Raw genomic sequence first — 13,059 nt, 5'->3', positions numbered from 1 at the left:
AAGTGCTAACTTTATAATAGTTTCAAATACGAATTTTTTCTGTATGCTTCTCTCCATATTTCTAGGTTACTTGTTTCTTTTCGCTGACGTCGCTATATACTGACAGCACTGAAAATATCGTTCCAAAATAAAAGCTGCGTTTGCATAAAAAGCATGCTTATGAAATTGGAACACTATTGGTAGCATGCACTTATGACGACATGCTCGCAGCGCTGACAAACAATTTTGGAACACAGCCATAGCGTCGTACATGTGACTCGATCGACTAATCTGGAATAAGAATGACAGTAGTGCGCAGACATACTTCATACTTCGTTTGAAAATGGAAAAATAAATTGTAATGAAAAATTATATGCTTTTATTAATATTGACTACAATATTTTCTTGTACATTTTATGTGATTAAGCGTCGACGTCGTATGATTCGTCGAAGGTGGTGGATCAGACCACTAAACAGGCGTCGTAATGTAAAAGGATTCCGTTTATCATTATTTCGTGAGCTTAAAACCACTGACCACGAAGAGTTCTTTTCGTTTATTAGAATGTTACCGTATCAATTTGATGATTTACTTCAAAAAATTGAGCCATTTCTTCCACGTGGTGGTTTACGACGTCCTTTACCATCAGAATTAAAACTTGCATTAACTCTAAAGTAATGTATATATAGTAAATAGATATAGATAATGTAACACACACACGCACACGCGCGCGCACACACACACACACACACACACACACACACACACATTCATTTAGTATATTATTTTAAAATATTAATAATAAATTTTTATAATTTTATTAATTTATAAATTAATAAAAATATTAATATAAATAAATATACATATATTATATACTAAATATAATTAAAAGAATCTTTATATATACATTGTATCTCTTTGGAAAATTGCTTTGGTAATATATTTGTTTGGTAATAAAAGTTTTTTAGCACATGGTGATAGTGCTCGTTCTAAATCTTGGGAATTCAGAATTGGTCGATCTACCGTATACAAAATTGTTCAAGAAGTATGTGAAGCAATATGGAAAGCTCTCCAACCTATATAGTGCTTCCGCAACCAGATCTATTTACTTGGAAACAATCAGCTAAAGGTTTTTACGAGGAATGGCAGTTTCCAAATTGTATCGATGCGCTTGATGGCAAGCACATTCGCATTAAAGCATCACCAAATTCTGGATCAAAATATTTTTGTTATAAAAAATTCTTCAGTATAGTTTTGATGGCAATATGCAACCACAAGTATCGTTTTCTGTGGGTAGATATCGGTCAATTTGGTATGTGATTACAAAATATGTTTATAATTTATATGTATATAAATTTATATATTTCCTAAAGCACTTTTTAAAGCAATAAAAGATACATATCAATAAATAATTTTGTTATGACAAATATTTGAATTTATTTTGAAGGATCTATTAGTGATGGCGTATGGAGTGAGACTGGGCTTGGAAGATGTGTGGGACAAGGAAGTTTTAATATACCACCACCATGTGAATTGCCTGGTACAAATATTAAAATTAATCATGTCCTTGTCGCTGATGAGGCATTTCCTTTAGGTATGAACTTGTTAAAACCATATTCGCAAAAGTTCCTTGCTAATGGTGGTGAAGATGCTGATAAAGCTCGTGTATTTAATTACCATCTATCAAGAGCACGAAGAATTATTGAAAATGCATTTGGTATACTAGCATCTAGATGGCAAATTCTTCTGAAAGGCTGTAATTTTTATCCTGAAAATGTGGATCACATAATTAAAGCATTAATATGTTTGCATAATTTCATCATGGACGATGAAACACAGAAACCTGCTTGTACAAGGCTTTACTGTCCTCCGAATTTTATAGATAGGGAGAATGAAAATCATGAAATCATGGAAGGTGCCTGGCGAGGCCTGGGAGATAACTCAACGCTTTATAAAGACCTTGTTAATATGAAAGGTAATAGTGGAACAAATGCTGCAAAAGCTCAAAGAAACGTATTTCGTGAATATTTTGTGTCGGAAGCTGGATGCAATCAGGTCCCATGGCAATTTCAATCAGCACTAAGAGGATATTGTATTAATATATAACTGTTTTGTTAAAATTTAATTTAATGAAACGGTTGTGTTGATTCTTCATTTTTATATTTTATTAAATTGTAAATCAATGATTTATTACGTATTAATTTTTTTTCAATTAGTTTAATTTCAATGATTAATTTCAAATTACGATGAATCAAATATTAACCGGAATTCTTTTTTAATATTTATTTATTTATAAAACAATACAAAAATACTATTGATTATTTTTCTACATAGTCTCCTTCACGCTCTACACATTTTTCCCAGCGGTTTGGAAGCTTGTTAATTCCTTGCTCGTAGAAACTTTGAGGTTGAGTCACCAACCAATTGCGCACGAATTCCTCAACATCTTGACCGTTGTCAAATCGCAATCCTCCAAGAGCATCTTTCATGGGCGCAAACAAATGATAGTTACAGGGTGACAAATCTGGGCTGTATGGAGGATGCTCAAGGGTTTCCCAATGCATATCCTCCAGTTTTTGTTTCGTTTCACCCGCCGTATGTGGCCTGGCATTGTCATGAAGAAGGATGACGTTTCTGATGGGGACACCGCGTCTTTTGCTTCTGTAAGCGGCTTTTGCTGCCTCCAACAGCTGGCAGTAGTAGGCAGCGTTAACCGTACGTCGGTCATGTAGGAAATCAATGAGCAACACTCCTCTGTAGTCGAAAAAGACGGTCGCGAGGACCTTACCGGCTGAGAGACGGGTTTTGGCTTTCACAGGACCGGCTTCGTCTTTTCTTCGCCATTCTTTACTCGCCATCTTGGACTCGGGAGTGTAATGATGCACCCATGTTTCATCACATGTCACGATATGCCTCAAAAAAGTCTCTCCCTCCCGCTGAAATCGATTCAGATGTCTCTTACTGATTTGCAGTCGGATGTTTTTTTGATCTTCGTTCAACAACTTTGGGACCCATCGGGCACAGATTTTTTTGAAACCAAGATGATTTTTAATGATTGTTTGAGCACTTCCATAGCTAATGCCCACCTGTAAAGCGATTTCATGAATAGTGAGCCGCCTGTCACCTTCAATAAGGTCACAAACTGCACCAATGTTGTCACCAGAGACGCTTGATCTTGGATGTCGATTATGACTCACATTTTCCACACTTTCTCGTCCACTCTTAAACTTTTTGGCCCAATCAAACACTTGAGTTTTAGACAGAGTATCATCCCCATACTGAACCTTCAATCGAGTCAAAATTTCGCACGGTTTAACGCCTTCCTTAGTTAAAAACTTTATTATAACCCGTTGTGCAACGGACGCTGGAACCTGTTGCTCACTCATAGCTGTACTGGCGAATTGACTGAGTCAAACAGCTCACCAAGCGTTTTCCCCACTCCTGATACACTACACTACAAGAACCTACACTGTGAGAGCGCTCGTGGTTGGCTAAGAAAAGTATTTGTAAAATTCCGGTTTATATTTGATCCACCCTCGTACATTTGCATGAGATTACAGTACTATTTATACATTTTTCACAATTTTTACCGTGTACAATCTGTTGCAAAGAAAATTTATTCTTCAGTACTTATGTAAATCATATATATGTGACTATTTCTTTTATATAAAACATGTTATTAATTTTCCTTTGTTTGAACATATAAGTAAATATTAAGTTGGAAATATGTTTGTACAATTAATTTTTTTCCTATTATAAATACAATGTACATATACAACTATCTTATACGATATTATATCAACACAATGTACATATTTTATTTTGTATGATAGGGAAGTCATAATAAAAAATAAAGGATGTATTTTTTGGTATAAATTTTTATTTCTTACAAAATAATGCACTTCGACATATACTTCTGGTATATCACAATCGTATTCAGTCTACAATACATCAAGTTTCCCTAAATGTCTAAAGTTAAAATAAAACTTTTTATTCATATCTTGTTACTCTTTTCATTAATAAAATTAAATAAAATTTTATGATTAAATATTAAGAACACATAGAACAAATTTGAACTTAAATAATCTTCAAATAAAATTATTGACTTATCAATTCTCTCTCTTTCACAGTCAACTAAATATAAAAGGAACATAACATACAAGTAAATTTAAAATAATCATTGGTAAAATAACAATATAACACTTATTATTTTTTAAGCTCATTCATACTTTTTCAAACTTCTTCACGATAGAAAGTAATTCAATTAAACATGTTAATCGGGAAATCAGGGGGACTCTTCCTAGGCAACCTTTTAAAACTTGAACAAACGCTTCAATTTCTGGATTCAATGTTTCTAACAGCCTATCAGAACCTTGACTTGTGTCCTGTTTTTGACTGTTGCTAGTAGTAGTTAATGTCGCGCTCACAGTTCGTACAGAAGCTGCCATATCTTTGAGCAATTTAATATCTTCATCATCTTTAACTTTTTTTTTTCTTATAGAAACCATCAGGAGGAGGTGTTTCTAATTTTATTTTTTTCCGTAGTGGTATTTCTTCTGCCTTCGGAGATATAAATACATTTACATCTGACATATCTGCAAAATAAAAGATGCTTACAAAAAAAATAGTTATTATCCAATATTTTGTAGAATTACTCAATATTTTGTAATATATTGTGTAATATATTAATAACAAATATGCACCTGTCTGACAATCATAAGATGAATCATTATAAGTACAATATTTTAACAATTGAGATTCCTGTAGAGAAGAACAATCATCAACTAATAATTCTGATTCATCTTGTTGCAGTGTAGAGCTCATTGTATGGCTTGAAAGTTGGCTAATTGGAATTTTCTTTTAATGGATTTTGGAATGTTTTCTGTACTGGTAGAACAAATTTCTCCAACTTGTATCCACCTTTTACAGTGTTTACAGATTTCTTTGGATCATTTGTCAAAATCACAAAATTAGATGTTGTGCTACAAAAATGAATAACACAACAGCAATGTAAAATTAAATCATTTTTATATATTAAATTGATTATCAAGAAAGATCTTGCAGACTTACTTCCTTGGTTTTATTGCATCTTTGAGAAATAATAACTCGTTGTACAGAGGTCAACTAGGTACATATACAAGATGATTACCTGCAGACCCTGATTTGGGCTGACTTCGTATAATTTTTTTATAAAGACGTCCAAACGTTGATCTCATATTACTAAATTTTTTCTGAGCATCAAGTCCTGGGAATAACAGTGATTAGGATATTAACCTCAATAATTGTGAAACTTATGTCTGAAGGAAGAAACTTACTTGACAAAGGAGTGCTTATACGTTCTGTCCTATCATAGATCAAACCAAATTTTTTTCCTCAATTTTGTTGTATATTTTGAGACTATTATTCCAAAGACCAGGGTTCGATCTAACAAGTTTTATTAATTCCAGGTCATCAGGACTCGCATCATATGTATTCGAATAATCAAATTCTTCTTCTTTTTCCATTTTGTTGTATTCAATCCAACACTTAATAAATTATTTATTGTAATAATAATAATTTTAACACATTAATCTGCTGTGACGTGACATTTGGTCCGTCACTGTGCGGACTTGTCGACGGCGGACTCGTGCTTCCTACTGGCTCGAAGGGCGAGCGCGTAGGCGAGCGCACACGCGAGCGCGCGTGCCAGCGCACCTGCGAACGTGCGTTAAAATTCGCGTCATTTATTTTACTCGGCAGATTTTCTTCTTTTATATTAGCATTTCTTTTGCGTAATGATCAAGCGTATCAGGAAGCGTAGACGCGCCACGGATCACGCTCGGCAGCTGCTGTGAAATTGCATTGTATCATCGTGTCGTCTCGCCCGTCACCATTGGAAGGAAGACCGAAGAAGGACAGGATTGGAAGGAAGGCCTAAGAAGAAGCTAAGAGAGAAGGACGCACATCCAGGAGTCTGGATAAGCAGGTTGTATTATTTTATATCATTGCTTGTAACCGCTGTCGCATGCGAAGGGAACCATACTTTCACCATGCACCCCTTGCAGAGCACCGGAGGAGGCCAGAATTCCCGGCCACCCTTGAGGGGCCGGACGGACGTCCGTCGGGAGCATAGGGCCCCGACGGGGAGCGAGAAGGAAATCCATCCCGATCTCCTCCGTCAGGCCAGGAAGCGCAGGGGCCGTGAGCACAGACGCCACCCTTGACAGGGACATTCATTGCGCTCGTGCGAGCCAGGATTCAAGGCCGCGCGGGCCTGCACGGCACGCGCGGATATCGTGATACGCGGAAGCCAATCAGCGTGATTCCCTCCCCCCGCAGGAGGGGGGAGCGCTAAGCAGCCTGCGAAAATCCGCCGGGAGCTCCCGGGCCTCACTCTTTCTGTGGACGAGCGAGCCGAGTCTTGTAAGGGGAGCGCGAGATCGTTGTCGCCGAGGCCGAGTACGAGGACGCAAAGGGCCATCGAGAGATTAGCGAGAGGAGGCCGGGAGGATTTAAATTTTTGTTCAAGTTCAATAATTTAAATTATTGAACTTGAACAAATATTTAAATTATGTAATTAAGTATTTAAAAAAACAGTTTATGCAGTACTTCTATCCTATAACTGATTTATTTGAAAATCTTATTTATACAGTGCGTTCTCAGCAAACACAAAGTTACATGTAACATACATGTTAGTTACAATTTCTCACTCAACAATATAAATGTAATATAACACGTGTTGAGTGGGAAATTATAACTAACAGGTACGTTACATGTAACTTGGTGTTTGCTCGGTTAGTATTTAGTTTCCTTTCTTTTTTCAGTAAAAAAACAATTATCTGATACGCGTATAGATGCGGTCGATGAGGCAACTTTAAACTTGGTAGAAAAACGAAGTTCGATTGACACTGAATTCAGACGATCTTTTCTATTTGATCTTTTTTATATCGCGGGATTCACAGCATCTAAATGTAAATGCGAAATTACGTTTAAAAACACTTGTATTACAAGCGCTTTCTCAAGTTGTAGCAGAGGAACAAAATAAAACTTGATCGATTGCATATTTTACAAATTATGTGTTTCAATTTACCTTCTGCCTGTTGTGTATATACTTTCCGTTGAAAGTCAGATAGCTTATTCCATTGCCAAGGTACTTGACCCTCTTTCATAAAATACTCTGTATACATTTTTCGAATTACTTTGACATCATTCGCAAAATTTCTTGATACATTTGGTGCAAAACATCGAAGTGCACTAGGTGGCTCTTCGTTTCGCGATTGACTAGCTTTTACGTTTCCATAGCGATTTTCTGAATCTACAAATCCTACTGGAATATACCTTCTCTGACCAGGCAAAACGTTCAGCTCCGCATTTCGAAGCCAATTGTGTAGTACCACACAACATTTAACTATATTATTTACAGTTGAAAGTGACGCAATAATCGGCCGTCGGAATATTCTCCACTTGGCTGACATTACTCCAAACGTATTTTCAATTGCACGCCTTGCTGAGCTCAAGCGATAATTAAAAATAATTTTTTCTGGACTCAAGTTAGTACCACGGTATGGCCGCAATAAATTCTTTAACAACGGGAATGCTGCATCACCAACAAATACTGCTGGAAGGCAAGTATTTGTACTCGATAAAGCTTCAAGTGGAGGCAATGGCAGTGTTTCTGTTTCGATGCATCTTCCAAAATCTAAACTTTGAAAAATATCTCCGTCGCTTTCTCTACCAGCAGAACCGATACTAACATATGTAAAGCGAAGATCAGCATCAGAAACTCCCATTAAAACAGTGCTGTACGTGCCTTTATAATTGTAAAAAGCTGATCCAGTGTTTTTAAAACATTGTACAACAACATACTTCCCGTCAATTGCTCCGACACAATTAGGAAAATTCCATTAATTTTTTTAAATCTGCGATTTTAGTCCATATTTGTACAGTTGGTGGAGGAAGTACTTGAGGCTGTAGTATCTGCCAAAGCGCTTCCATTGTTTCCATAATTATTTTTGGCACAGTAGATTTACCTGTGCGGTAAAGATAATGTAGACTTATCATATCCCCAGATGTAAGGTATCGCAATGTCAATGATAATCGAGGTGGCGCCCAGTTGGACACGGCTCAATTGGACAAGCCACTCACAGCGCTTGAGACTACAAAGCTCCTAAGCACCGGTCGCTGTGATTGGTGGTGTCCATCGAGCCGTGGTTAATCTGGATCACCCCGTTTGCTCTGAAGAAGGCTAAAAAATGAGTCGAAATACGTAAGCGCGTTTAATGAATAAAGAAGTTTCACTCTTTATAAGTGTATTATTTACGCGACGTCTTCTGCGCCCGACTCCTAGTGCCCTTACTCTTTCCAATTCTTTGATTTGTAAGGAGTCTTGATTAGTTTGATTTATTAAAGAATAATAAATTAAATAAGTTATAATAAATAATGTGAACACACACGACACAGACTAACACTGACTGAATAAATGATGATACTGCAAAGTCAAATATAGTTGATTATCTGTATTACCGACGAGATACTATTAGACCCTCGGCAAATTTTCATGACTATCAATGGGGCCCCAGGGGTCAGGGGATAATTGAAGAACGTGACCGATAATTAATAAAAATTTATGATTATTAATATAAATATTTCGATGATGCATTAATAAATTTGTGATGTTTTATTATATAGATGCTATATAAATAAGTATGCATACTTTTAACTTTTAATGATACAATATCTTATATACTGCTGTTACGTCCAGCGGACTCACGCTGCCTCTTTTCTCTTTCTCACGGAGACTTAGGGGTTATCAACCTCTAAGACTTCTGAGAAAAGTAATAGAAATCTTTTCACATGAGAAATTTTAAATTAAATGACTCCAGTGTCTCCATTAACACCAAATAAAATCAAGTTGGAATCGGTGAACGCAGAGAGCTAATGCACCGCCGATGACACTTCCCTTGGACAGCGCCATTAAAAACAACAATTAATGTCAGTACTGGCGCCTAAACATTTTTTCGACAAGTAAGTCGCGGACGATTCTCACGATGACCGCGACCATAAAATATAAATGTAACACGCGAAGTCCAGGGAAAGTGTTTGACGGGCGCGTGCCGACAGTGCACGTGCGCTCGTCTTAATCGGTGCACGTGCATTTTCCCATAAATTTAAAAGAATCATAAAACCAAAGAAGACACTTGTTGATACCAACCGACTCCTTTCCTCCCCCACAATCTCGACCAATCCAAAACCCTGAAAAACGTCCCACCACCCAAATTAGAACCCCACCAATTAAGGAAAAACAGCTATATAAACCGCGGTTCCGCGTTCCCGAGGGTCACTCTCTTTTTTTCCAGTTTTTGGGCTTTTTTGTGTCTCTTGGCCTCTCGTTTTTCGGAAGTCGGGAACTATTACATTTTATCTCTGACCGTCATATTCAGTGTTCTCGGGAGCTCACCAGCACTTTCAAAAATCTCTTCGGGGTTGAGAGACAATTTTTTCAAGAATCAATCTAAAAGTAGCAATTCAACCTTCGTCAGAAACATATATTAAAATATCTCGAATCAGTGCATCAGGAACTGGAGTCCGCAACGCCAACTCGACTGGTCTCTCGAGTTAGCTCTCTCATCACAACTACAGCAAGTAGTAAGTAAACGTCACCCTCCTTTCCGTTTTTACCCCCTTTTTCTTCTCTTTTCTCTCCCCGTACTCAGAGGCTCGCGCCCGGTTTCGTTTTCTAATCTGTAAACTAATTATTTTAATTGTCTCGTAATTGTTTCTATTTAACTATTAATACATGAACGTTTCAGTGCGCTCAAACGGGACGACCACCCCCCAGCGCCGGTCAGTAATAGTATTCGCCAGGACACGCAGGCGCCTCGTCCGCAACAGAGGCCCTTTCTCGTCAGACGCCCCCCTTCGCGACGTAAACATACGACCCCGAACCCCAGAAGATATAACTAGTCAAACACAGACATTACCTGCCGCCTCTCTCTTCTCCTATTCCGATTTCTTATTTGCCGGTTTCCGACCTCCCCTTAGAACCTGACCAACTTCCGGAATTATCCGAATCTCCTTGGGTGTCTTCTACTCCTCAGGCTGCCCCCGATATTCACACCCTAGTTTCTCAAATTCCAGACAGCCAGCTCTCTCTTCCTCATTTCCCTAATACTCAATATGTAACCAACTTATCCGAATTCCTCGATTATTGTCTAACTTTTCCCACAGGTCCCCAGCGCTTCGCAGTCGTCCACTTAGAAGGTTCTCCATTCCCATTTGTAATTCCCGCTGAACACTTAAATCCCTTTATCGAATATTCCCCTCCTTTGTAACAACTTATTCAATCGACACATCACACTTAGTAGTTAATAAGAAAATGTGACACACATCACACTTAGTAGTTAATAAGAAAATATGACACACATCACACTTAGTAATTAATAAGGAAATATGGAACAATTATAATATTCCAATTTTAAGTTCAATTATACAAATTTGACTTTAATTCGACTCTCTTTATTTACGAATACCACCTCCTCGTATTTATCCTGTCGACTAAGATTGAACTTGCTCTTATCCCCGGTTATTTGGATTAGTTTCCAAGGCCGAAAAGAAAGGGCATCGAACGTACTGGCCCATATGGAATAGAAGTGTGCCCTTAAGGCATACTGACCCATTTTCCGGCCTTTAGCGTGTGCGTTCGCCTCGGGGAGCCGCTCCCGGAGCGGAGCGACGACCCCGAGTGAGGCTTCTGCTTTGTTCCCCTGAGACCCCGGCTCTACCACGTGGCCAAGGGACGAAGTGAAGTGCCTCCCGTTGAGTCGGTCCATCCCCTAGCTCCTCTGCGGTCCGGAGCTCGGATCGACGATACGATGGTTCGGTTCGCGTTACGTTCACCCCCGCAGGCTCCATGTGTGCGGAGCCTTGGACGTAACACTGCCAAAAAATGACAATTTTTACTCTGCAGTTCCCAGTATCCGGAAAAAGATCGAAATAGATTCAAATAAATTCATTTGGTCAATGCTGAATCCAAATTTTTGATTTTTTAAATCCATTTCAATCCATTCAATGCTTGAATCTATTTTAATCCATGACTTGGAATTGAAACTACGGGATTCCTATTCCTTTCAATCAAAAAAAGTTTTACGGAAAAAATGAGCCACGCAATTCGTTTTAATCCATGACGTGGGATTGAATCTACAGAATTTGTATTCCTTTCAATCAAAAAAAAGATTTACGGTAAAAATAAGCCATGCAATTCATTTTAATCCATGACATGGGATTGAATCTACAGAGAGAGAGAGAATTTGTATTCCTTTTAATCGAAAAAAAGTTTGGCTGAAAAAATAAGCCATGCAATAGGAATAAGATCCAACACATAGAATAGAAAACGGTGGAATAAGATCCTACACAAATGATGGAATAGGATCCTACGCATGAATAGAAAATGATTCAATTCCTTGCTATCCATATGGATAGAAAATTATTCAATTTTGTCACATGCAATCCTTTCTATCAATATGCATGAATCAAGAATTTTGATTCAAATGAATTAAAACAGATTAAAAATTTTCAATTTATTTCAATCCTTTTTCGGATACTGGGTTATCATCTCTAGTGGTAATCAAACTTGAATATCGTTAAAATCATAGTTTTAAATAATAATCGAGTATTATTTTAGTTTTAAGCATATGTACACGTCTACAAAACTAATAAATTATGAAACTATAATACTACCGTATTACTAGTTTATTACTCTTATGCCCATTTCCACCAATGTAGATTAACTCTTTTTCTAATCTTTAGGGCCAGTTTTACCAACGCCAGTTACTTTATCTCTATTATCAGATACCGAGTTTATTTTAGGTAAATGCTACTCACATAGCACATGGACATCCAATGAACGTCCAAAGTACACGTCCGATTGGTCCGGTACGGATATCGATATTCGTCTGTCAGCTGTTCATGGGATGTACAGATTATGTTCCAATGTCCGGCCAAAGTACGTTCATAAGACATTCTATAAAGACATCCAATGGACGAATACGGATATTCTGAAGACGCCATTGTCGGACTAAATGGATGTCCTTCGGACGTCCAATGGACATCTGTCTAGACAAAAATACAGTATATCTAATGGTCCTATTCATGGGTGGCACCCAGTTGGACACGGCTCAATTGGACACGAGTCACTCACAGCGCTTGAGACTACAAAGCTCCTAGGCACCGGTCGCTGTGATTAGTGGTGTCCAATCGAGCCGTGGTCAATCGGGATCACCCCCTATTCATAGACTTACTTCGAATGTCTCATAGACAATTAATAAATGAAAATACACAATACAATCTAATATTTTTATTTTTTAATTGTAAAAATTACAAGATATATATAAGACAGGTGAGATCCATATTACTTATATAAAATTACGAGACAAACAGAATTATGAAATTTACATAAAATGAAAGAAATTTGATTTTACCAGGATTTTAATATATTAAAATAAAAAAAACAAAGATAAAATTTTATAGGTAAAAGCACATAAGTTATATAGTTATATAAATTATAATTCATAAATTAAAATTCATAAACTAAAATAAAATTCATAGGTAAAAACAAAAAATTTTTAATGTTTAATTACTGGTAAGAGTGCAAAAAAATTTTACTGTTTAATTATAAATTCGAAAATTATTCTTAAGAAATTGGTTTGATTGGTGAGACAATTCTTATAGAAAAAGCTATTAGACTCACGAAAAAACATTGTTCCAATATAGAACACGAAAAGACAATTGGAAATAATTGAGAAATTTAAGTACACTATTATACACTGAATGCGAATACATAGTATTCACCTAGATATGTTACATGATAAATGGTTTGTTAATTTGAGCAGCACTGACATTCCTTTAGAAGTTCAATATTTATTACAGCTTGGTGAGAAATTTGGCCTTCCTATTAATAAAAGCAACAAAGAAAAAACTTTAATCGAATTTATCAAACAAATTGAAAGTAATATTATTGGTTGACCTAAAAATATTATTAACTTTGTTAGAAACAATTCTATTTCAATTCTTAACAGATTCCATAATAATTTTTTTTCTCCTAATTT

General features: G+C 36.8%; 2 protein-coding genes across 2 annotated transcripts; one reads left to right on the top strand and one right to left on the bottom strand.

Moving 5' to 3' along the window:
- Window positions 1-541: 541 nt before the first annotated feature.
- Window positions 542-2,083, top strand: LOC108766498 (uncharacterized). The gene is made up of 4 exons (XM_018515829.1): window positions 542-651; window positions 938-1,022; window positions 1,127-1,289; window positions 1,425-2,083. Exons 1-4 carry the CDS (start codon window positions 542-544, stop codon window positions 2,081-2,083), a joined length of 1,017 nt encoding a protein of 338 aa, XP_018371331.1.
- A 212-nt stretch (window positions 2,084-2,295) lies between these two features.
- LOC108766496 (histone-lysine N-methyltransferase SETMAR-like) lies at window positions 2,296-3,363 on the bottom strand. Its single transcript, XM_018515828.1, has one exon. The coding sequence runs from the start codon at window positions 3,361-3,363 to the stop codon at window positions 2,296-2,298; it is 1,068 nt and encodes a 355-aa protein (XP_018371330.1).
- Window positions 3,364-13,059: the final 9,696 nt, after the last annotated feature.

The sequence above is a fragment of the Trachymyrmex cornetzi genome, unplaced genomic scaffold, assembly GCF_001594075.2.
Source record: "Trachymyrmex cornetzi isolate Tcor2-1 unplaced genomic scaffold, Tcor1.1 scaffold598, whole genome shotgun sequence".
NCBI classification, from domain to species: Eukaryota; Metazoa; Arthropoda; class Insecta; order Hymenoptera; family Formicidae; genus Trachymyrmex; species Trachymyrmex cornetzi.
This window is presented reverse-complemented; position numbering and strand designations above follow the sequence as displayed.